At 38.9% G+C, this 25,823-nt stretch overlaps 1 protein-coding gene and 1 long non-coding RNA gene across 3 annotated transcripts in view; one reads left to right on the forward strand and one right to left on the reverse strand.

The window, feature by feature from the left end:
- The window catches only part of LOC143302498 (uncharacterized), a 200,804-nt gene that overhangs the window by 19,111 nt on the left and 155,870 nt on the right, over positions 1 to 25,823 (forward strand). The window lies entirely within an intron of this gene.
- The window catches only part of nmo (serine/threonine-protein kinase nemo), a 229,945-nt gene continuing 205,660 nt past the window's right edge, over positions 1,539 to 25,823 (reverse strand). Inside the window, exons 9-11 of one of the 2 annotated variants that reach the window (XR_013058070.1) lie at positions 22,819 to 22,912; positions 21,081 to 21,332; positions 1,539 to 14,763 (exon numbers count right to left, since the gene is read on the reverse strand). Coding sequence is in view for 1 of the 2 variants with exons in the window: in XM_076617408.1 (XP_076473523.1) it covers positions 14,709 to 14,763; positions 22,819 to 22,912 (149 nt within the window). In the remaining variant the exon portion in view is untranslated. The remainder of the gene's footprint in view (positions 14,764 to 21,080; positions 21,333 to 22,818; positions 22,913 to 25,823) is intronic. The other variant, XM_076617408.1, reaches the window with a different exon arrangement.

Here is a 25,823-nt window from a genome sequence, read left to right on the forward strand (position 1 = left end):
CTACTCACTAGCGTTACATTAGACGCGCATTTTACTCGCAAAACTGTACGATCTATTTCTTTTTATTTGTTTACTTTTTGTTTTAAAGGAGAGTTGCATAGAATTGCATTTAGTTTCCTTCGCCGATTTATTCTTGCTTAGTACGATCGTCGTCACACACTCGAATCAAATACATATTTCGAAATATTCCAAGGATATTATTTTCGTATTATTTTTACACAATTCCTGCTTCAATCAATTTTTTTTCTTTTCTTTTTTTTTTGGCATCTCATCAATGTTCTTTAATTTTGTTTTTTTTCTCTCCTTTTCTGTTTTCTTAATCAAAGATATCCAGGAACGATCTTTGCTCTGCATTGTCGATAAATTTAGATAAGGCAAACAGAACGATCTCCTTCGACATCAAACACACGACATATCGAAAATAATTTCTGTATTCGAGTCGTTTGCGTGCTGGCAAGGCCGCGCACGATCGTGCTAGACACCAGAATAAATCTGCGTTTTAAATCTGCCTACGTTAGTTTTGATTGCCAGTCTTCAATGCTCTGGTATTTTTTTTCAGATTTTCCATGTTTTTCCTTTTATTTTAGTTTGTTTGTCCTTAGAATTCGTCGTTCTGTCGATCGTCCGAAGGCTGAGACGTGGAGTTTCGAAAAAATGGTTTCGATTAAACTTTCGAGTCCGAAAAACGTGCTCGCACTATACAGAACGTTGCTATTTTATTATGCGTATGAACTAGAATTTCTTTCTTGTAGTCGCATGCAACGAGAAACCAAATTATATCTAATAATTCTCCACACGTGCATTCCAATTTTGATAGAAACTATTGCAAACAAATAATCTCGATGAAAATGAAAATTTTAGTTGTTAGATTTTCGAAAGTGGATTATTTCCGATTTCTCGCTGCAATCGATCGTTTCTTACGCTACCAGTCGGAGAGAATCTTATAAACTTAATTTACACAATCGATCCTACGTTGTCGCGAAAAATTATACGACGCTCGAATGCAAATTATCGAGCGATCGAAAAATTTCATCGGGAAAGTTTAATCGACTCGCCTTTGAATTTTTGTCTTTTTTTCCTTTCGCTGTGAATATACTAGTGTGTGTGTGTGTGTGTGTGTGTGTGTATGTGTATGCACACGCGTGCATTCATGCACGACGTGTTCCTTCGTTCGTTTATCCGTGTGTTTACGTGCTGCATTTTTCTTTCTCTTCTTCACATCTTTTGATTCATAGTTTCCCATGGTATTTGATTATTTAGCCGAAAGTTGTAGAGTAGAACGCTTGGAATTAGAAAGGCTGGAATCGACTACGATCTTTTTTCCGTGAAGATCCACTCTACGACGATAAATGTGCATATATCGATAGATCGCTCTTCTTAACGAAGAATCTAAAGAAAAAAGAAAAATGCAAATAAAAACTCCTCTCTTTTGTTTAGATTCTTCGTTAAAAATCCTCGACGCGGTCTTAATTATAATTGATGAAGTTTTTACAGCTAGTTACCAGAGAAAATAAGGGCTTAAGACCAATTTCGTTCCGCTTTTCCAAAAATGTTATTCGAGAAACGTTCATACTTGAAACGTGTCCAGAATTTTAAATTAAATTTCAAGCATAATTTTCAAACGAAAACTCGTCGATAAAGCGTTCGATAACAATTCCAGATTTGTCATAAGCGCGAAAGAAACGTAAGGACGAATGTGTCGAGAATCTTTTATTTAACTAAACTTTAAGCATAAGTTCGAGTGAAAATTCATTGATAAAGCGTTCGATAACAGTTGAAATTCGATTTTGACGCGAAAGAAACAGTAATGGTAATTCGTTTCGAATTTTGATTTCCAATAATTTCTCAAAACTGGTCTCGAAGCACCCGGTGCGTAGACATATCTACGACATGTGCACGATAAATCTTGAAATATATCGACTGCGATCAAGATCGCGCGTTGATCGAAAGCGTACATCGAATAGTCTGTGCGAATCTCCTCTCCCCGTTGTCAAGGATCGACGCAACAGTGTATCGATATACTGATATACCATTATGGTCGGTTCCTTACAGTATGTTTTAAGTTACGAGCTAGTTTCGAAGAAACGCGACTTCGTCTATCGGAAATCGATTTACAAAGACTACTTAGTTGTGAAAGACACGATTGAATCTACAATTCAGGAGGTCGATTTCGATGGGAACGGGATAGGATTTTACTGTTTTCGTAGCCAATCGTTGATCATCGATCGTTCCTTTCACGATGAACGTACAAAGTCAAACATGGATCTATTAGAAACAAAAATTTATTCTCCGACGCAAAAATTGTTATAGATTGTAATATAAAATTTGTCCATAGGCATTGTCCTTAATTTGATCTCATTATTCTTTATATTTATTAAATTAAATATATAAGTATATTTATTAAATTAATTTCGTTTTAACCCGCATCCCCCCCGAAATCGACCCCCTGGCTACACACCATACACGGAGAAAAGGGTGATACAAAATCTATGTCCAATCGAAACCGACACACACAGATAGAATAAACTGTTGTTTAGTTATTAGTTTAATAGTGATCAGCAATTAATTGCTTCCATCTCGTTTTACGTAGATTAAACAGATATAGGCATCGTAGACACGTAATTGTTATTTTAGTTGTTGTTTCTTATCTGCATTCGTGTTACTTCTTTACAGTTTCATTTTTTTCTTTCCTATTTACACTGAGTACATTGCCTCTGTTACGACGGCCTTTAAATCTTATCACTTGTTTTCTAGAACATATCGAAGAAAACACCCCCGAACTTTATCGACGATGCAAGGCGGAAACTCGATCGAGACAGCGCGTTCTCGGTCCGATCTTGTACATTTTTCTCCCTTTTTCTATCATCAGGGAATTCTTCTATTATCGTGAGAAAAATCCGCTCTCTTCGCGCCACTCCTATCGAATTTCGTGCAAAATATTCTTCCGAGAAAAGTTTTTTCAAAAATATCTCTCTGATCTCGTTCTTCGAGAATCGAGCCAGCTAGGAAATCGTCGCTCGACACCTCCGCGACATATTTCTCCACCCACTCGTGCTCTTCTTTTATATTACAAAGATTATTCGGTAATCGCTGACCTCTACTAAATCGTATTTAATAAAACGCTGCGAGTAGCGATGCAAAATTGTACTGTCTTTACAATTACCATTATTAACGCGGTCGGTCGGCCTCGCTTTCCCGAAAATACAAAAATTACACGGCGGAGATCAGCCTTTCTACTTCGTTTCCCTATCTTTTTACCTACAAATATTAACTCTTGCCACCTATCGTTGCGACGTAATAATATATTACACAAGGTCCGCCCTTATCGCCAGACGGACGTTTCTTAATAGATACAGACTATCGCGATTTTATAGATCGACGATCTCCCAGCGAGCTTAGTCGCGAGGCTCTCGATCGTTTTCCACGAGCATCGTTCGTACGAAAGTTCGGGCAAATTGCTAGGAAGAGGAAGAGAAAACGTACATTAAATGCTGTGCACACGGGGTGACATCGTCGGTTGATGGAAACTCCGTAAAACGGAAAAGATTAACTCGATTGTTTCAGAGAAAAGTCTCAAATGTGTCCAATAATTCTATTTCTTTCGCTAGATTTTTAAGAACAAAGGTGGATGGTCTGTAATATAATGTAAATAATTTTTAAATATTCTTGAGCCAATTTTTGTAAGAATTTTTATTATCTTTTACTTGTTTCTTCTTTTCGTATGGGAAAGGGGTCGCGACAATTTAATCGACACCCCATGCGTCCCAGCTAATATATAAATCTTACAAGTGTTCGTGTGTGTTCAGGTGTATGTGTAGAAGGCATACGAGCATCCCTAAACATTATTTTGGCCGTGAATTTAGAGTGGTTCGAGCGCGAATGGACGATCGCCTGTTCGCCTCTAAAAAAGTACACATATATACCCGCTAATAGAAACGATCCTACGTGTGTAATAGCATCGACACGAAAGAATTTGTTACATATACATATCCGTAGAATATTCGTACATGTACAGGCTGTCACATTTATTTTCACCTCGTTAAATATTCTCTATTATTAACTGTGACACGAAGAATCGTGTGTCAGAAATAAATAATTTTTCTTAGAAACGTTTCCTCGTGACGTTAATAAGAATAAAATATTTAACGGGGATAAAACGAATGAAAGAACCTCTACGCGTAAACGTACCTGTAAAGTTTTAAAAGAGTTCACACGCTTATCGCTTTACGTACACGTATCGCCGACAAAATTTCACTGTATATACAGACGCCACGCTAATCGGTGGCTTTGATCGGGGGTTAATTAAACGCACGAGTCCACGAAGAGGTCAAGATTCACCCTTCGAGCGTGGTTCGCCACGCGTTTCCCACGAACCTGCTTGCAAACCACGTTCGAGAAGTCCTGACGTCAATCATTCTCATAACATTCCATGATCCGTTAATAAACTACTTGTGCAAAATTGTGAGTTTGTGTGTTCTAACAATTCGAGTCGATACATACGAATACGATTTTTATTTAAGTAAAGGATTTTTATTTTATTTAATAGTTTTGCATCGTTTCTATTTTAAAGCTATCACAGAGGAATTTTTCTTTTTTCTTCTTTTAATCGACGGCTGTTTAAACGACAGGACTCCATAGGTTTATTTATCACGGATATATTTACAAGTACAAGACACCAAGAACAAGGGACACGCAGAACATTAAATAGACGATCATAAATCGATCAACGATCGAGCACTCGCATTTTGTCTTTTTTTTTTCTTCTCATTTTTCTTCTTTATTCCTTCCTTTTTCCGTGAATTCATCGTTTGCACTTGACTTTGTTCTAATCTCGTCTAGAAACATAGATCGTCCCGGTAAGAAAAATTCGAGAGGCGTTCCGTTCCAGCGAAAAGGTGTTTCCACGGTTCGAAGTATTTCAGAGTCTGCTACATGATTCGGGGACTCGTATTCGATGATTCGAACGCGAGAAAGAGACAAGTGAGTCGAACGAGCGAGAGTTCTGCGAGTAAAACCATGCCGTCGAGATATTTCGTTTTAAAAAAAATATATCCTCGCGCGATGCGTCCGAAGAGGCTAGATCGTCTTCCTAAATCGAGAAGTGCCGGATCGTTGAGCCTAGTATTTATATATACTAAAGTACCAGCTATTTTTTTCATTTTTTTTTATCCTTTATTAATATATATGTATAATTTATATGTATATATACGTACGTGTATAGAGAGAGAAAGAGTAAAAACGAGCTTCGCCCGTCTGCGCGAGAACGAACGCAATCACGTAACGCAAAAAAGGAAACATCGAGACGGGCGCGAGCTTTTTTCTCGGTGTCAAGGGTTTTCTGAGAATGTAGCAGTTTTTTCTTCTTTTTTCTTTCTTACAGTCTAGCTCGAGAATGGAAGATTAGCGAGGGGAGAATGAGGAATCCAAAGTGACGAAAAAAAAAAAAAAAAAAAAGAAAGAGAAAATACTAGAATCAGAAAACGCGTACACAAGGGTACAACTTCCACAGCTCGACGCTCGTCTTAACACCCACGCGATTGCTAACCCTAAAAAATACGTGCCTGCCCATTGAAAAAATGTTCGTCCTCGAATAATTTTTAAGTACGTACCCTACACGATTAAAACCTTAGAACCTTAACGATTTTTTGTTTACCTTAAATCGAGCTCTATTCTACTATTTACAACAACACGATTGAGGTTTTTTTGTGTTTGTGCCTGCCTGTTTCTCCCTTCGTTTCTATCTCCTTCGCTTTTTTTTTTCTTTCATTTTTCGATGCATACCCTTCGTCATCGAGGGAATATCGAAGTGTCCTCTTCTTCTTCTTCTTTCTCTTCTCTGTAACTCCTTTCTTTCTTTTCTTTCTTCTTCCGTTATCGCTAATTGTGAAAAGGCTTCGGGCTACTTTCAAGGTACGCGAATTCTCGAGGTTACACGCTAATATTTACACGCTTACGAGTGCTAACAGTGTGCTCGCCGTCGAGTTTCCAAAGTCACTATAGCGATTCTATTTCCTCGACGGTTGCCATTTCCTTTTTACAGATATTACACGCACGTGACGAACTATTCTTCTCTCATTCGAATTTCTTTCTCTGCCCTGTCACTCTGCTAGAGAGTTAGAAAGTACGAGAGACGTCCGAAGAATTCTCCGAAAAGTATTTTATTTCTAATTGAATCAGCGATGTGTGAAATGAAAATTGTTACAACGAATCAATGGTCATTTTTATGAAAGAAAACGTTGTTGAAACTATTTAGGAGCAGTTGTACGTGGATACGGATATAATCGGCAAATGTTGGACTTTACACGCGTTTCGAAAAATTCTTTGAACGTCTACGAATCTAGAACGAGACCGGAATTGAACAACGCGAACAAAGCGATGGGGTCGATGGCGATTCCTCCGTTTAACAATGATAAACTGGCAGTGCTGATGCGAAAACTGTACTCCCAGGGAAGAACTACGATCGGTAAAGTCCTCTTTAGAATGAGATACGCTGTAAATGTGGCACGTGCAAATGATAATTTACCTTCCCATCTGCTTCTGAACAGACGTGCGTCTGGAAAACTGTTGTCACTGTACAAATCGATTTACCTCGTTCTTCTCTGCGTTCATTCTCTTCTCTCATCGATAAATTCACCACTTCGTATCGCATATATAGAAACCTTGGAATTTTCCAAACGAAATATTCGAATATCGAGGAATCGAATAGCGTTTTTATTTTTAGAAACGTCGAAAAAATGAAAATTTTATATCGGATATTGAGAAACTTGGAATTTCCCAAATACAGTAGCCAAATATTTTGAAATCGGTTAGCGTTCTTATTTTTAAAAATGTTTAAAACGTCAAAACGTTATATCGAATATTCTGGACAACTTTAGAATCTTTCGGATACTGTGTTCAAATATTTAGAAATCGAATAATCGTGTTCTCGTTGTTGGAAATATTCCAGAAATGGAATAAATTATATTTTAATCTTTGTGCCGCATAAATCACACTGGCATCATTTCCATTTCCATCTTACCTTTACTATCAGTCATAAACGTTCTTCGTCATTTATTTCTACATCGTTTACATCTACATATACGTTAACGATTTCTTCCTCCTCGACCCGTTTAACGCATTATCTTGAAATCCATGCAGAATAGAACGAGGAAAATCGCGCTTAAACTCGTTTTCTAGGACCCCACGACTGCCCATTCTGTGCTTTCGATCTTCGACTTATGCTTGGTACTCGTTCTTAGATCAGATTTTAGTTTGTTTACGATGGAAACGTGCTAGAGACACCGAGAGGATTAAATCAAGCGTTTCTCTTGCTACAAGAGATTTATGTTTTAAAGGATACTCTTATTTTTATCGCGTAAAGTCTCCACGTCTACGTATCGTTTCTCTTATGCTAAAATTACAATATGTCCAAGTTTCTAACTTTATAACGTAATTCAAAATCATTTGATTATACGTTCAGTTCAGAACTTGTCTAATATATTTTGATTCTATTCGAAGACACTAGTCTTCGCAATAAACGAAAAGATTTAGAAGCTTCTCCTTCAAATATTTTTATGTTGATAATTTTTATTATCCACGACAACGAATATCAGTTGTTCGTAAAATTTTGAATCAATTTTAGGAATATTTTTGATAGTTTGAATTCTTTCACGATTATTAATACTACGTTTGAAAAAATTTCTTATATTACGAAATATATAATTCGTACAAATGTAGCTTCATTTTACATTTTATTTCGAAATCTCGTTATACTGGAGAAGATAAATATTATTATTCGTTTAAACGAACTAAAATTTTAATAATTAAATTAATCACGTATCGACGGTATCGACATAAGAGGAACGATAGCAAGATTAATCCGTAACGATTCTACAAAGAGAAAAATGCGACTTTACAGTACGATGAATCTACTCGAACAATCCAAAACTACTCGCAGTCGCAGGGTTCTCTAGAATTTGTTTACTAAATAGATTGTTTCGTTTTCCGTGCCCTGTACTATCGATTACTTGCACTTAACTTCCAAATGTGTATCTTGTGTTCCCGTCTATGCTACTCTCGTGTATTTTTTATGCTTAGAATTGAACCGACGTGTGTCTGTGAATGTGTGTTTGTGTTATAATATATCGTAAACGCAATATATTAAGGCCTCTTAGTTACTAACGACAGGTCGTCACGTTTATCATCCTCCGCTACGACGCTACAACGATACGAAGACGGCGACAGAATTTCCTGCTTCTCTCCCCTTCTTTTTCCCTTCTGTCGTCCCTCAACAAAAAAAAAAAAAAGAAAAAAATACGCTCGGCTATTCATTGTACACGCGAAAGTCGAAAAGTGCTTAGCTTTCTAATCTTGGTTTCTCCCTTTTCCCGTATTTCGTATCAAGGGACAAAAATCGTTCGAGAGAAAGGACGCGAAATCTGCGTCACTCTTGTCTCGTCTCTTGGCCACCAAGAATCTGGTGTGTGCGTGTTGTGGACCAATTGTGGATTAATTGTGGACCAATTAATTGCAGGGATCTCAGAGAGACACGCCAGTCGATCGTCTTACTAGTGTGGCGACAATGACGTTATATCGTATTTTATACATATTTATATTTTAAATTATATTTTATATATTTTATAATATAGCGGTTCTCTTTAGATTTTCTTCTTTTTTTTAATTTACAAAGGTGCCTTTTATAACGCCCTTTCGAGGTTTCATACTTGATTCGAACTTCACAGGCTTCGTTGGAAATTATTCATTGGAAGCGAGTTTGAGGATCCAATACTGTTCATAGTGATCTTGAGTAAAAGTGGTGAAGTGTTCGGTTGACGCGAGGAGGATTCAAGGGAAGGTTCAAGGAACTATAAAAGGTGTTTTAAGTACAGCCCTAATTTCTAGTTTATTTATTTGAACTTCGTGTGGCTGACTGTCATGAAATTAGCTAATAGACTGGCGTCTTGGCAGTTTTTGTATCCTCGTGTCGTTACTAACCGACTGGCTGTGTCTCTTCGAGCAGAAACGAAAGTAGCTGAAAGCAAAGCTGAGCTGAATCCGGTGCCATGGTTTGTCGAAGGAAAGAACGGTGCGGGTGTAAAACCTGTGAAAGAGACGTGTTCCAACCGACAGTGCTAGAGACAGAGAACTGAAAATAAAAAATAGAAAGAGGCAGAGAAAAATGAAAAAGGTTGGAGGAAGGAAACTAGGTAAAAAGAAAAAAAGAATAATGACGTGCCAAATCGGAGACAAGAGACCCACCGTTTTGCAGTCGTCTTTTTTACTAGTTTTTCTTTCTTTTTTAATCCGTAGCAACTTTATTGTTTGGTGCATCACGTGCCAGCCACTTTCCATAACGAAGGCATATTTGCTAGTGTGAAGTATACGTGGATTTTTTTTTTCTTGTCGCTTAATTGTCTAATATCGTCATTATCTGATAACGTAGGTATTTTACGACTTATGAATTATCACCTAGCCTCCAGTTATTATTCATTTATGTTCTGTCGTTCTCCTTGCGATCGAGAACCAACAAAACATGCCATTCCATTAATTTTCCAAAAAATGTTTGTTCCTGTTACATGCGTGTATGTGTATGCGCGTGTGTGTGTGTATGTACTATATATTTGTATGTGTGTGTAATAACGCGAAGAGAGTAATGTATCTCTATGTATCGTTCTCTGTTTTCTTTTTCTTTTTATTCTTCTCTTCGATGTGTTTTCAAATTTCCCTCCTTTTTTAATTATCATTTTTCTTCTTTTCTTTTTCGTTTGTTTGCTACTTCGTTTTTTTTTTGTCGCCCGCTTTCTTTATCTCGAGGTGTATATCGTTAAATGCCCAACTGACCAGCTACAGTGAGCTACGTATTTACAAATCTTGTTTAAGTAATCGTCTATGTATTATCTGTAAATTTTTTTCTCATTTAATAGGAAACATTGAATTTCACCCGCTCACACTCGCTCCATTCCCTTTCATTCCCTCGGGTACACGCGCACACACTCAAACGTACACTCGAACTTTCCCTTCGTTTCTTTCTCCGCTATCTTCTCACACTCCTTTCATCCCCACGCTTCCTCTTGTAATTAATCAAATTGCAAATCGGACCGTTGCGAAACTTGGACGGAACCACGGTGTTCCTCTTTCACCACTTATCGCTTAGAAAGGGTCCTGGATAAATCCCTACCCTTTCTTCACTCACTTCTTTCCTTTCTTTCGTTTCTTTTTTCTTTTATCCTAACCAATCGCTTGAAAGCGTTCTCGCACTTTCCATCGGCGAGAACGAGCGTTCCACGAGACTGACAAGTAAAATTCGCGGAAGTGAAGCCTAGAGTTTTTCGTGAATCGTTCAAAAGGCTGTTAAAAGATAAAAGAGCGTTGGGTCCAGACGTAAAAGTCCGCGATAAAACAAGGTGAACCTTTTTTTGCATTGGCACGCATCAAACAAAAATAGTTAAAGAGCTCTCTGGGATAGGAGTCTATGGATTTATGACAAATATGTTTGATGTTTGACAAATATCGAGTATATTTCTTAGGCTACAGATTGAATCGTTATGAGACTTTTTAAATTCTTTCTTATAAATATGAAAATAGGAAAGTGGCTAACATTGAGAGACTAAAATCTCTAATACAATTTATCCAACTCATCGTTTCGTTTTATGAGTCCTTTTTCCAGAAGTCACTCCAATTGTGTTTCGAAAGTGGAGAGCTAGATTTATAATCGTTGAATAATTAAAATATCAGTCTCGAGGAAATCTCGCCCTTTGTGACCCACGATTTCTTCAATTACAATCGATCGGTAACACTAGTATGCTTTTCCAATCAAACAATTTAAAATACAATATTTCGTTTCTAAAGGGAAAGAATTCTAAATGTATTTGCGAATTTATTTATTCAGTAACCTTCTGTTCTCTTTTCATTTTCTAATTTTAGATACACAACGTTTTTTCCATATCTTATTCGGAAAGCAATTTTCACGCTATCAACATCACTGTAGCAGAATACAAAGAGTAAGAATGAAAGAAAAGATCTAAGAGGAACATCACTGTCCGTCCAAATATTCGTGGTACGAGGGATTTGTTTAAATTTCCACTGTTTCTAATTAAGGCGACATCGTTTCGCTGCGTATAATCGTTTCACAGTTGAACAACAAAGAGGCGACTTTTTACGTTTCATAGACTCATCATCTTACGTAGCTACTGCATGTAGCTATTGTTGCTTGCCTGTGATTAGACACGACGAAAATTTCGCATTCCGCGGGCCACGTTTGCTGGTCTCTGATTGTGGTGATTTAGTTTATGAACTAGTAATATATATGTACACGGTGAACGCGATGACGTATTTACATATGACGAGAAGAAGCGCTTCAGCTAGCCGAAACGATCAGACCGGCATTGTTTAAATTCTACAAAACCAGAAAACTTCCACGAAGAAAGGGTACAAGATCGCAACATTTTCAATATCGTCTCCGAACATTTAGTACACGCCTGGGCAAATCGCGATCGCGCGTTTAAACATTAACTTCATTATATATTTAATAGACTATGTTCGCTTTTATTTCCTGTACATCTATTGTTTGCAGAGAGTAGATGGTTTCGATTTGAATATTTTTTCCCTTGCAAAACCTCGATTAAACGTACACACTTCTATTGCTCCGAATCGTAAAAACGACGGTCTTGATCGATCGTTCGAAAAGAAATGCATGTCTTTTTTTTTTTCGTGTATCAGGAGAAGCAGCTGTTTCTCGTTCTCGTTAAAATTCTCTCCCTAAAGCCGACCGTTTCCTTCTCTATATTAACTCCCTTTTCGCCAAGGGTTACTTAAACGATAATCGTTACGTGTTTTTTTGTATTTATTCGTGATCACGCGAATAAATGGTTTTATAGTAGAAATTAGTTGAGTCTGCGTAAAAAAGAGAACACATGCGTTGCTTTCTCGTCTTTGTCGCCCATAATAATAAAAAACGAGCTTCCAATTATTTTTTTTCTGCTACTAACGCTAAATCGCTACCTAAAAGTCCTTACGGTAATTCTCGTGAAAATCTACTGGCTACCTAAGTTTCCTTAAAGTAAAATCACACTCAGAACGTAATTATGTATACCGCGCGCTCGTCCGGCCTCAGAGTGCGTTTGAATTCATGGTATAATGGTAATTGTTAACTATTAATGGTACTACAAACACTTTCGACGTGATCTGAACAACGATTACTTTGTCCTGGCCAAGATGTAAAACCTTCTTGTTAGGACAATTACAATAATCGATCGTAACACATGAACAACGTGCTTATACGTAAGAAGAACGAAACTAAGTAATTCAAACGCAATCAGATTCGGAAAGTAGAACGGACATTCTAATTCTACACTCCGGAGGCCGTAAGCGACCATTCACGTCTAAAAAGAATGAAAAACCAAAGCGAGATCTCGCACGGAAGCGCTCTAACATAAAGTTCGTGGTAAATTAAACTAGAACGTCTATTTATCTATACACCAAAGACGACTCTCTGGACAACGTCGAACAAATCCTTCTTCTTCGATTCTTTTTAGGGATCGCTTCTTCCATTCAAACGCTGTGTTCTTCGCTTCTTAAGTTCTCCTTCAGTTCACGAATACCGTCGTGATCGCCACGATTCGTCGGCAGTGCATTTATTTATTGGAATAAAATTGCGTGCGATCCACCACACGCGAATCCAGCATCGTATCTTCTAGAAATGCACGCGATTTCTAATTACCTTCGGATCAAGGTGGCTTCTCTAATTACGAGAGAGGAGCGACGTCGTCCCATTTTTACAAACAACGACCTAACTATAGTAGAATATCTCTTAATGGAGAACGACGCCGTGAAACGATGAGAACCTCATTTCGAATTCTCGTTTAAAAAACCTATCTTTCACTTTGATAGAGATCACCACGGATCAAAGGATCTCTGCTGTTCGTAACTCGCCAAATAAACTAAATGTTCGCAGCGACTGATACGGAAGCTAGAGCCCAGCTTTCGCGTGTCCACTGCACTTCAGCAAACGGAAGTTCGCTCTTCGTCGCGAATATCTCGGCCAACAGGTGTTGTATCTTCTTAAAAGAGTCCTCGGCTGTTTGTAGATCAGCGCGAGGATCTAATTCTAGATCGTAGTCCATGGACGCGATCGTTGTATCGATCGAACATCAGGATTCATCGAGATCATCGAATACAATACTCGTAGATCATGGTTCTCTTCGCTATCCATAACTTTCTTCCTTTTATTCGAGCATGTCAAATCGTCGATGTACTTAAACTATATGGTCCTCAACCCATAACGAACGATTTATATTAGAGTTCTTGAAACATTCCGCCCAAATAAAGGACTCCTAGCGTAACAGAGAACTATGTCTACTTCTTTGAAACTTCGAATGATTTCTCTAAGATCCAATCCCAATTTTGTTCAAGACACATCCCGTTTAGAGTCAAGATTCGCGTCGCAGTGCGTCATGCAAAGTTTTGAAAATCCTGACTCTGCCCATGATTCGCGACTCTGCTTCTTCCGTCTTCGCCTTACATGCAGCTTCTCGCTCGAGTTCTCCTTTCTCCGACGAAGTGGCTCGGTCGTGTGTGCGCCATCTCAAAAGGACACGCTAATTACAAACGCTTACGAACCGATTTTAATGCATCCTAAGGGTGGCGCTGAGCGTTTCGTTGAAAAATTCAGGAACGAAAGGGGCCATCGATCGATCCTATGGATCGTGTTTCATCCTCTTGCGAACACGGTTCTCATCCACGATTCCGCTTCAGCAGGTACAAGGTAAACTGAAGTACTCGCGGAGTACTCTGAAACGCTTCTTTTCGCTTCTCAAATTTACCGATGGAGAAACCGTGTAAAATATATATGTATATATATATATATGTATATGTGTGTGTATATATATATATATATATATATATATACATGTATATGTATGTGTATATATATATATACACACACATTACACATGATTATTCTTGGAATAATTGGACGAATACGTTCGACGAAGGAGCAATCGATCCTGGTCACCTTTCTCCCGTGTTAATCGATCGTTGGAAACGCGCCACAGCGGTCGTGTTTTACATGTGTACATGTACATTAATGATAGAAGCGTGTAAAATCTAAAAAGAAAAGAAAATAAAAGAAGACTGGCCCGTCTTTTCGACCCTTTCTTACAAACTACGTATACGCCCTCCTTTTCTTTCGTCTTTTCTTCTCTAGTTGACCAAACTCCAATCCCTCGAAACTGATTCACCTTCTTCTTTTCTCTTCTTCTTCCTCTTCTTCTTCTGTGTATCAATCCTTCGACTGTGCTCTTCGTATCGTGCGCCTTTGTATTTCGGTATATTTTCTTTTTTCCTAGGCTCCCTCTCGTATGTATACAGCGGTATGTATAATATATATTTATAGATATCTATATACATACACGTGTCTATGTATATACATATCAGCTAGTCGAAAATTGAGGCTTCAGCGCTCGGCAGTCTATTGTCTCTCTTGGCTCTTCTTCTTCTCCTTTCTTCCCATCTTCTTTCTCCGAATTCGCTTTTCTCTCTTTTCTTCGCCCTTTTTCCAGCCTGTTTCCTCTTCTTCGTTCCATCCTTGTCTCACTTTGCCCATCTCTTTTCCTCGTCTTTTCTCACTCTTCTTCTCCAGGCTGTCGAAAATTCTTCAACATCTGTCTTCCAGTGAAGCGAATGCTCGGCCGCGCGTTCGTCATCAGCTTTCGCGATTTCGGAGAAGATTTTTATTCCCACTGGTGAGGAGAGGGTGGCAATTCCGAGGGATGAGCCACCGTGGAGCTGCAAGTCGTACGAACAGATCATTAGTGCTTGCCATTTTAAAGAAAACAAGTCTTTTTTTATGTTGTTTTTTTTTTTGTTCGTTCGTTCTATCTTTTTTATTTTGTACTTTTTCTTTTTATCGTTCATGTGCTTTTTTTCGATCGTTACTCGGGGGTGTGTATATTCTCTCAAGTGAGACTTGCGGGAGAAACAGAGGTGTATAGCTACTTTTTCAAATCTCCGGCTATCTGTGCCGTGTTCCGAACGAAACACACCGGACTAGGGACTTGGTAAAATGAGGAAAAAACAGCGTTTTCTTTATAGACATCGTTACAAACATCTTCTTCGTCCTCTTGGTGCATTTTAGAGCAGCTTTACTAAGCCCCACAGTCAAGGGTATCTTCGAGCCAAGATCAACGAGCCGTGTCCACGAATTCTTTTTATCTTCTGCAACTTTGACAACACAACACTAATTATAACATACAGTTTCACATCTTCGGATCGATCCCATTTTCCTGCGATTCATCTACGCGGTTGATAATGTAAAACCGACTACGTGTATCGATGGCTCGACGATACCCTCACGCGCAGAGATTTGAACACTAAGATCGGTACACGACGAAAGTGCAAAGTGCTCCTCGCTATTAGAAAGGATTTTTCTTTTTACGTGGGCAATCGTCGAAAGCATTCGTTCAAACGGCACTTCGAGTTTCGTCGGCTAAACAATCGGACAAAGGGATGACATATGGTGGTAAAAAGGGATGGGGGCAGCATATCGTCAACGAGTGGCAGCAGTGCGTCTCGAAAGTGTCGAAATACAATCGGTGAGAGGATGTAACAACGTAAAAACTCAACTAGAGTTACGGTAGATCGTATAGTGGTGTGATGAAAAAAAAAAAGGAAATGATACAAAATAAAAGTAGAAAAATGAAAAGAACAAAAAAAAGAGAAAACGGATATGGCAAACTAAAATACATTCCGCAACGATTGGCCCGAAGAAAGGGATTTTTATGAAAACAAAAGAATCGACTCTCGAAATCTTTGAGAATTCGTGGTTCTTCTAGAAAATGAATTAACTACGGGATTCGTAGACTATATTTTCATTTTTCTACCGTGTGTCTCAAGCGTGTATCATACTGCTTTACTTCTACGAATTACGTATGCGTTAATTAATGTCGTTTTTATGTACTGTATTACTCGATGAATGAACGGAACAAGTGCGAACACGGTCGAATAAATTCGCTATGGCAGCTACGGGTCCAAAACTACCAGCGGACCGCGTCGTTCATCGACTTCTCGATACTCTCGACCGAGGAAACGCTCTGCGTTCTCGTGACGATCGATTCGAAGAGTCGCGTGGACATTTCGTATCGGATAAATCGTTCTTTGTCACGCTCTTTTTCTCATCTTCTGTCATCGGAACTGTATCGTAACGCGCGAGCGGCGTTTGAATTTATCACTGTGTAAACTCTGATTGTTACTTTCGGAACCGTTTCAGTCCGTGAACAAGATATCCAAATAGCTCGCGAGACTCGACTCTTCAAATTTTACGTTGCCGGGAAGACAACGGATAAAAGGGAGATGCAACCGACAGGTCTGGAGATGAACAACAGAATAAAAACGCTTCATCTGATTTCCATGCAGCTGTCAGCATGTGTGACAGCCGGCCGTTAATCACGATTCTATATCGTTATTCTTTTTCTTCTTCGATACTTCACACGAGACTCTCACAAGCCAAATTAATCAACTTCGCTGTTTGTAAATTTCTCTGTTTCGTTACAACAAATACTCGATTAATACTTCATTCTTGAAAGTCAATATTCACTTCTATAAGTTCATTTATCAAGAAGAACGTTTAACCGTAGAATTATACGCATTTATGAAATATTTTAATACGCAAGAATATACAGAGTGTACGTAATATGCAAAACCATATAATATTTTTAAATTTACTGTACCTCTAGGTATAATAACATTTAGACGGTAAAAAACAAAATTTCATAGTAGTATAAATCTACGTAAAGATCCACAATCCGAAGATAGTGTAAATAATACAAAATTAAAAGAGAAAAGTGGTAACAAAGATTTTGCAACGTCGTTGCCTTTCTCTGTTTTTCAATGTATGCGGTTGATCAATGTGGCTTCTAAATGGCTCATACATTCTCACTAAGATTCTCGAAGATATCTCTTTTCTTTTCTATTATTTCCACGTCTCTCTTTTTAGCTCTCTTTACCCATTTGTCTCGTCCGTTCCTTGCAACGTCTCCCCTTCACGTAGTCGCCGTTTTTTTAGCCACCCTTTAAGCCCGCTCGCAACTTTCTCGCCCGGTTCCTCCCTCTCGATACGCGCGCCTCTAATTTCTGTCTCTGTCACCGGCCTTTCGCTTTGCTTTGCCAAGCTCGCGGGAAAAGTCAGTCGTGAAAATAGCACGGAAACAAAAGCGGTCAAAAAGGGAATACGCTACTACTTTTTTTTTCGTTTCTTTGTTTCTCGAATTCACCCTCGGCCACAACTTTTTCGTCTGGTCTCGAAATCGCTGAATCTTCGACCTCCACCACTGTGTCGAAATTTATTTCTGGGCTTTGAAAAAATGATCCCGTCGCGAGTAGTCGCTTTCTCCGCGGCCGACAGGATAAAAGCGACGCCGCGCGTGTCAGACCGCAGCTCGTTTGCACGCGAACGTTTTTCGCGTTATTCCCCTCGCCCCCCCCCCCCCGCCTCAAATTTCGTGGAAAACGTAGCTCCATTAGTTTTCAAGTATACACGCGATGAAAGAAGGCAATGCTGAGGAACTTCGCTGCTTTTCTTGTTCACTTTTTTTGTTTGTAGAATTTTATTTTATTTATTATCATTGTTTTTAACAATACTATAATATTCTTGGATCCGTTTTCCTCTATACAAATTGTCGTAATGTTGTGAATTCTAAAAAAATTAAATCTAAGATTCATTATTAGACTGCGACTATTAGATATTTCAATATTTTAGACAATTTTGTATATCACGTATATTGTATTTTAGGTATTTCTGCAGCTTCTACTAGTTACTGACATCTCTTCTCTTCGCTATCCAATATTTAGTTGGCCCAATTGTTAAGACTATTAAAAGCTGGTGAATTGAAATTTTGCTTGCAGCTTAAATATTTCGAAAAATATTGCGAAGGATTAAGATTATAATAATGGGACGTGATAAAATTCAAACGACGAATTTGCACGGAAAGTAAATTATCAACAGAGGACGCTTAGAGATTGGTCGAGCAAACTTTCGAAAAAATGGATGATTTAGCAAAGTTTCCTTGGTTAACTGGAACCGCGGTACACGTAGCTCTCTTGGCAAAGCAAATCCGAGGGTCGACAAAATTTCCGCCCAAATCCATGTCGCGTCCCGGACTTGGCGAAATGACAGTAATGGCTTCGCGGGTCTCCTGCTTCTTAGTTTAGTATCACGTGCACGCGTGCAGTTTTCGCGGCCTCCGCGATACACAAAAATTCTGTATTTCAACCTCGCAACATTTCTACCATTGTACCGCACAATCTGCGCAAAATAGAATGGAGATCAAGACAAAAAAAAAAAGAATCATACACACAACGTACAAAAAACAAAAACGATGGACAAAACCAGTGCAAAGAAAATGTCTACATTGTGGGAAAAGAAAAAATTACGGAAGATATTGATATTTTAAAAAATCATTTTTCTTCCCCTTTTTTTAATACCCGAATGTTTTGCAAAAAAAAAAAAAGAAAAAACACGTAGTTTTGTTGAAAAATATTCAAATCGACTCGAAGATTACGGTCATTGTGCCAACAGCCAGATCACGCCAGGACTTGCAGTCGAAAATTGGTAATTTAAAAGAATTATGGATTTCAAGGATACCAACGAGGATCATTCTTAGATGAATCAGGAAAATTTGTCTACTCTGCTACTATTTCGATACTATCGAGCAATGTATTGAAGTATTCTCAAGGAAGATATTACGCTACTTTGTGGAATTACTTTTCTAGGATAAAATTGATATTCAGGAAGTTGATTTAGAGGAGAGGATGATGGCAGATGATCTCGATCTACCCAGGTGCATCACGAAAGAGAGTTTCGTTTCCCGTGTCGTTTCTCTTCGTCCCGTTCATCCGATTCTCAATGAATCGCGACACGATCCGTTCAATCGCCTTATTTATTTAGTTTTCGAATTCTTTTCTCTCCTCGGGCCCGTTTCTTTCAACTGAAGGCTGCATGGTTGATCAGGCCTTTTTACACTCCTCGTGTCCAACAAAGCGCTCTTTTCAGCCGTTCTCTCTCAGCGTTATTTACAAGTACCACTTTCACAGCGACTCACGATCAAAAACGTAAAAACGCACCAGCGACCAGCCACTTAAATATAATTAAATATAAACATGGACGTGTGACACGTTCCTCTGCGATCGATAGACATTTTAAACAATCACGAGCTTACATAGTTTCTCGACTATTCATATTGTATATGATAATAACATAATGTAAATATAATATTATTGTAGAATTACATAGGACAATTCTCATAACGAGTCGTTGACATACATTCGTCCTTTTTTTATTTATCTTATTAATTTTATATTATGATATATAATATAATACAACGTAATAATATTAAAGTACGTGTTCCTCGAAGATCGTCGAGCTAAGTTCAGAAGCAAAACGTTTAATCTTATCTGCTAGTATCTGAACGATTACATGGAAGGAAATACCATCGTTCGAGATTTTCTACGCGTATCGTTTCGACCCGATTTAAAGCTTTCGTTAATTGCTCGTACGCCAAACTGTCGTTAATTAGCAGAGCTCGTCGCGTTCCTACGACGGAACGTCGACGAAAGGCGGTTGAATTCCTCCTCGGGGAGGCATCCGCGCCTCTTTATCTTTATCGCGGTATTTAGAAGTGGAGGCGTCGAGTGTCGCCCTGCTATGTATAACTGGTTACTCTAAGAGGCCATTTAAACGTCTGAAAAAAACGTTGTACGCACGCACCAGGGAACGTGAAGAATTCCCTCCCGAAGAAAGGAGAAGACATCGCTTTTTGCACTTCGTTTCCCATTACTTTCCTCGAATTTCTTAATAAGCAATTTCGCGCTGTCAATCCTTTCACAAATATAACGTTAGAGTCGTTGAAAGATGAAAGATACTTGGAAAACAGATTTATTCATACGCTTTGCCAAAAATTCATATCGAAGATTGCGTAAAATTTCGATGGGAGATTAACAATTTGTTAATTTGTCGATTTATATTAACTTTCCGAACTTTGAGTACTAACGTTCGATCTCTGAGCTTTGGCTATTAATCTTAAATTTCCGTGAGAAAGGAAATTTCGATAGAAAACTTATTAAATAGACGATTATTATATTTTACTAAAATCAATTTATTTCTTTCCTACAGCATCGCTTTCAAGTAGCATGCAAATGTTCCCACCGGTCATATCGGCAATATTTTATTAAATTAATGTTTAATAAAGGCTGCACTCTCTATAAACGTGAATATATTTTCACATTACTCACGCGCGTGACTCTAATTACAGTGAAAAATAATTTCCACCGCCTATGAAAAGGTTAATTCCATTTCTTTGAAAGCAAACGTTAACGTGGTTTAAACGCGTTGGAAATTGGGAGCGAGTCGATCGATCGATCGATCGACCGATCGATAAAATTAGCAAATCTTCGAGGAACAGGCCAATAGGGAAGAGAGCAAACTGAATTATAGGAGATTTACGATTCCAAGTAGCCAGCGAAGGCTTCTCGAATCGTGTCAGGCGCGGATCGGAAGTCGGTCGAGCGGAGCTGGTCGCTGGCGTGCATCCGGCAACGTGTGTCTCACGAGGATCCACCATACATATATATATATATATATATATATACACTCATATATATATATACATATCCATAATACACCTACGTATTAACCTGCTATTCGACTACATTCCTTAAACTCACTTCATCAACATATACATATATATGTATATATACATATATATATATTTGCATATTATTATATACACAGTATCAATCATACAGAAGTCTCTATGTAATTAAAAGAAGAAAGAAAAGAGAAAAGAAAGTATACGTAAGAAGCAAGGCGAGAGTTAAAAACAGTACGACGAATATAATATTATACTATATAACGATACGTTGATCAAGGAGGATGGAACGAAAAACTGACGAAGAAAAACGAGTGAGAAGAAATATACAATAGAAGAAATAAGAAAAAGGAGGTCGAAATGGTCGTAATTGGGAAACAAAAGACGAATAGATATATGATAATAAGTAAGAAACAGAAAATGCAAAAAAGATATGCTTGGTAAAATGGTTTGTTCAAGTACCTCAGCGAGCGAGGTCACGCCGCCTAGAGCTGACTCTCTGTTCGTTCGGTTCGTTCAGGAGGAGACGTAACACGATTGGTAGTAGTAGTGGTAGTAGTAGTGGTAGTAGCGGTAGTAGTAGTAGTGGTAGACGATAGCGGTAGTAGTCGATAGTAGCTGACAGTGGTAGATAGCTGATTCGGTACTGGTAGTGGTAGTAACGTGTACGTATACGCGGCGTAGGGCGCTGGGTCGGCGATCGGCTTGCTCTAACTTGACGGCAGTAAGCAACACGAGAAATAATGTTACACACTTCAAGATCACATATGAAAAGAAAGAATGAATTTTTTTTCTAACTTTTTTCTTTTTTTTTTTTTTTATTCGTTCATTTTTACTTTCTTAAGGGACTAGGGTATTAATTGCATCTATCGTAACTTCTAAGCACGTTACAAGTCTTTCTTTTCGACCCTCTTTTACATTTGACTTTGACGACTCTTTCTTTTTTCTCATGGTAGCCTCTTTTATCTTAAAATTTCGTTCTTACTTTCTATTTCTCCGTGTCTTTTGTAGAATTGCGGTGAGAGCAGGGGTGGTGGGTTCAACTCCTTTTTTCGTATTTTCTTCTTCCGCTCGACATTTCTTTCTCTCTCTGCGTATCGGGACAGATGGCGCCGATAATGTGTTCGATCGTTTTACTGATACTTTCACGGCACAGAACGTATACATGGCTACATCTGCGTATATATATATACACATACATATGTACATATATATGTGTGTATACATATATACACAGCAAAAAGGAACAATTACGACAGAAAGACAACGCGACAAAACGCGGGGGTTAATTTCTTAATCGTTTCCCAGTACTAACGAAAGCAGTGGAAGAACTGGCCGGAGTTTTTGGTTGGTTACCGAGGGCCAAAACGGCAAAAGGACGTCGACGAGGAAGGGTCGTCGAGGGACAAAAGATCGTTCTCTCCTGGCTCGTTTCGATCGTTTCGCCTCGACCCTCTCTCTCTCTCTCTCTCCACCCCTTTACCATCCCTTTACCACCCCATCAGCTCTCTTTTTCCGCTCTTTCTTCTCTCTTTCTCATTCTTCACGGTTTTTAATTTCCGTCTACGATACGCCCTTGTGCCCGCTCCGCTGCCTTTTTTCTCTTCTTCTTTCATTCTTTCCCTCTTTCTCTTTTGTCCTCTTTTCCTTTCCACTTTCTTTTTTTTTTTTTGCCTTTTATTTTAATCCGGCTTGTTCTTACCGCATCGACTTCGACGGGTGGGGGAGGGGAGGCAACACACGGTATATATACGGGTGTGTACCCCTCCGCTAACCCTTTCTTTCCTTTTTTCCACGCGCACACGCCTCTCCCCCTGCCCGCCCACCCACCCAACCTCCCTCGATCCTCTGCATTTTCTTGTTTATTCACTTATTTTCTTTGTTTCCTTTCTAACCCTGCGCGAAATTCGAATTGGTCTTGGCTTTTTAATATAATTGGTCGTTCAAAGGAGAAAGGATTCGGTGGACACTGGTGATATCGAGGGTAGGGAAAAATTCAGTGAAAGGAGGCTCTTCGATTCTCGAGGACCCGGTCTCCTCGTTCTTATCTTAAATCTTTCCCTATTAACCAAGCCGAAACTTGGTATTCCTTTTCTCCTATATCCTAACCAACATAGAGTCGTACCCTGCTTTTCTTTATATTTCCTTTTGTTATAATCGATCGTTTTATAATCTGGACGATTCGCCACCTACGGCTTACCTTGCGAAGCTCTTGAACGCCGCGGACTGCGGATTTATGCAGAGCGGCACGCGCGACGTGTTCAGCTGTTCCGCTATAAATTTGTGCATTTCCTCTGAAACAGACAACGTCGGATCGTCGAGTGAATTCTGGGTTCTGTATCTCGACAGTCCTGGAAATTAGGAAGGCGAATACGAAGGTGGATCGAAGCGGTCTAGGTTCTCGTTTCGCTCAACGGACCACGTCGTTCCTCGCGAACCTTTCAGGGTGTCCAATCGATGGGAATCGTCGATCGAACGTTTTACGCTTTATTGCGCGTTGTCACGCGCACAGTTTACTCGTGCTGCGACACGTGCCTGGAAATATCTCGTTGGCGAATGATGATATCGATGAATCGAGCAGTCGAAATTGCGAACGATGTATGCACGCGAAGCAGAGATAGAAGCTTCGTTTAGTTCTTCAACTCCTCAATTCGATAGAAGAAGAGGCAGAATTTAATGGACACGCTTTTTATAGCTTTCTCAGTTACTTTTCTTTCCGTATTCGTGGTCTTATAGAAGTTTATAAAAGCTCTTTCCCAGTTCTACATCACCTTACAATTGGAATTTTTCTGAAACGATTCGATTTACCGAAAGTTTGTTCTTACATTTGCGTTTCTGTAGAACATTTCCGACCTTCTTTGAAATTACAAAATATTCTTCGCAATAGAATTCTCAGTCTACGATATGTTTCTAAATGTTCTATATCTACATGCACGACTACAATTAGGATAATACGACGAACATTAACACTCAACCAGCTCTTCGTGTGCGGACGATAATAACAAATAAAATACAAAATTAGAAACTTTCCAGAAAGCGTTCTGGCATCCATCGAGAACTTCTTTGTTCGTAGCTATACGATTTGCGCGTTTCGTCTTACGACACCTTTCTTGGACACGTGCAGCCGTCCGCGACTGTTCCAGTCGGAACAACTCGACAAACGCGATTACTCGTTACGAGCATCGCATGCCTGTCGTATGACAAACTCGAATGCGAAATCAAACGCGTTAGACGCGCCGTCTACGATAATTGTACGAGTTTATTATGTGGCGCGAGCTCAATAGGCGTAATTTAATGCGAATTCGTGCCTCTGTTGGCGTTTATAGATCGAACAAAGGCGCTATATTTTAAAAAATGCACGGTAGCATGTATCCAAACGGGAATAATTTCTTATGGGACCATATAAATCTAATATACAATTGTACGTTTTATTCTACGTACGTATTACGAAGATGAAATTTATAAAAATGCAAGATTACGAAAAATCTAGGAAATTTTTAAACGAGGCAAAGAGAAGACCCCTTTTTCGTGGATTTAAAATTCGATGGAATGTGAAAATTTCTCCTAAAGCTATATAACAATTTAGAGATTAAAAAACATTTGAGAATTCACAAAAGAAATTTGATCTCGTGTATTGTATATCTATCTAAACACGACAAAGATGAATCGTATTTCTAACAAACTTAAAAAGAAAAGAAGTTTTATAGAACGGTCGAGTATAAAGGATATTTTTCATTGATGCAAGTACGATAAAGATAAATACGTATACCTCTAACCAATTTGAACGTCAATTCCGAGTTTAATTTCATATTACAAGCTCGCTAGAAGATTTCTGAATACAAATTACTCGTACTATATCATTTTCCATCCGACAGCATGTTAAGACGATAAATGCAAATGGCAACACGTGGAATAATAGAAAGACTCATAAAGTAAGAGATTAAGGAGAAATTTAAATATTAAATATCTTTGAATATCAGAGTTTTAAGCACCCTAAGACATCTGGAAAATAAGTTTCTCGAAGGGGATACACAATTCACGCCGAAGTAGCCCCCTCAGTCAGCCTAACGAACGAATGGCGTGCAATTTTTAACCGCGATATTAGACCCAGTTTCTCCGACGATTACTTTGGAAGAAAGTCGGCTGCGATAACTAGTCGGACCCCCACTGATAAACGATGATTTATCGCGGTCGTATTCGCGAACGCACGCAACAGTCTATCGCATCGTTGTTCCGCGTACGGTTCCAGCCACGTGTCCAAGACGTTTACTATTAATAATCCAGCGTGAGTCACACCGATGCATTTTTCTCTCCAGCTGAAAACCCGCGATTAATACGGTGTCGTGTCGCGCGAGCTGCTCGGAAAATCCACCCTTTCGATAATAATTCTTCGCTCGTTTCCGCGCTTTATTAGCAATCGTTGAGAGTACCTCGTTATCGGACCACGAATACGGTTATCAGTTATACGAGTCACTATAGCGCAAAATTAAATCGATATGGTCGATAAAATACTACACTCACGTAACTATTGGTACTAATACAAGTTACTAGTATTCATAAATTCGGTTATCATATAATACGTAGAGAGGAATTGCAATTACTTTTTCTTATTCATTGTCTAATTTAAACGTGACGCGTGAATCCGAAGTGAAAGCTGAATCTGACACTAAAAACTACAACCCTAAAAATGAGCGTACGAGAGCGTTGAGTAATTTGGAACGTTGGTTCGATGGGTGGGTGCAACTGTCTGAAAATCGTGGAATTCTATACCGTGGAAAATTCACGAGCTTCGTGGGTTACGGTACGGTTTATTAGCACCCTTCGAGAAATCGATTCGCGTTATTGAATCTCTGTTACCCTGCGGCGTAAAGTTTCTTCGCTCGATGTTGATCCAAAGTTGCTGAACGGTGGGAAAATAAATTTGTTTTTCTGTTTTACGGAGGAACTTGGTATCGAGAGTTTTCGGTGGCTATTCGTTCCGATTTTCTAGTTTACTTCGATGGCGATAGGGAGCGTCTTAGATAGTTGGCGAAAGATCTCTATAAAATCATCGTCGAGCGAAGAAACAGACCTCAGAGCTGGTAGAGTAGGACACACTTTTTTCTAGAAAATATCAAAATAGCGACCATGAAAACCTACTTTTAGCGATATTCTCCGACAAAATCGGACAATATCCTATCTACCAATTGTTCCTGGCGTGGCAGC

This window comes from Bombus vancouverensis, chromosome 3, assembly GCF_051014615.1.
Source record: "Bombus vancouverensis nearcticus chromosome 3, iyBomVanc1_principal, whole genome shotgun sequence".
Taxonomy (NCBI): domain Eukaryota; kingdom Metazoa; phylum Arthropoda; class Insecta; order Hymenoptera; family Apidae; genus Bombus; species Bombus vancouverensis.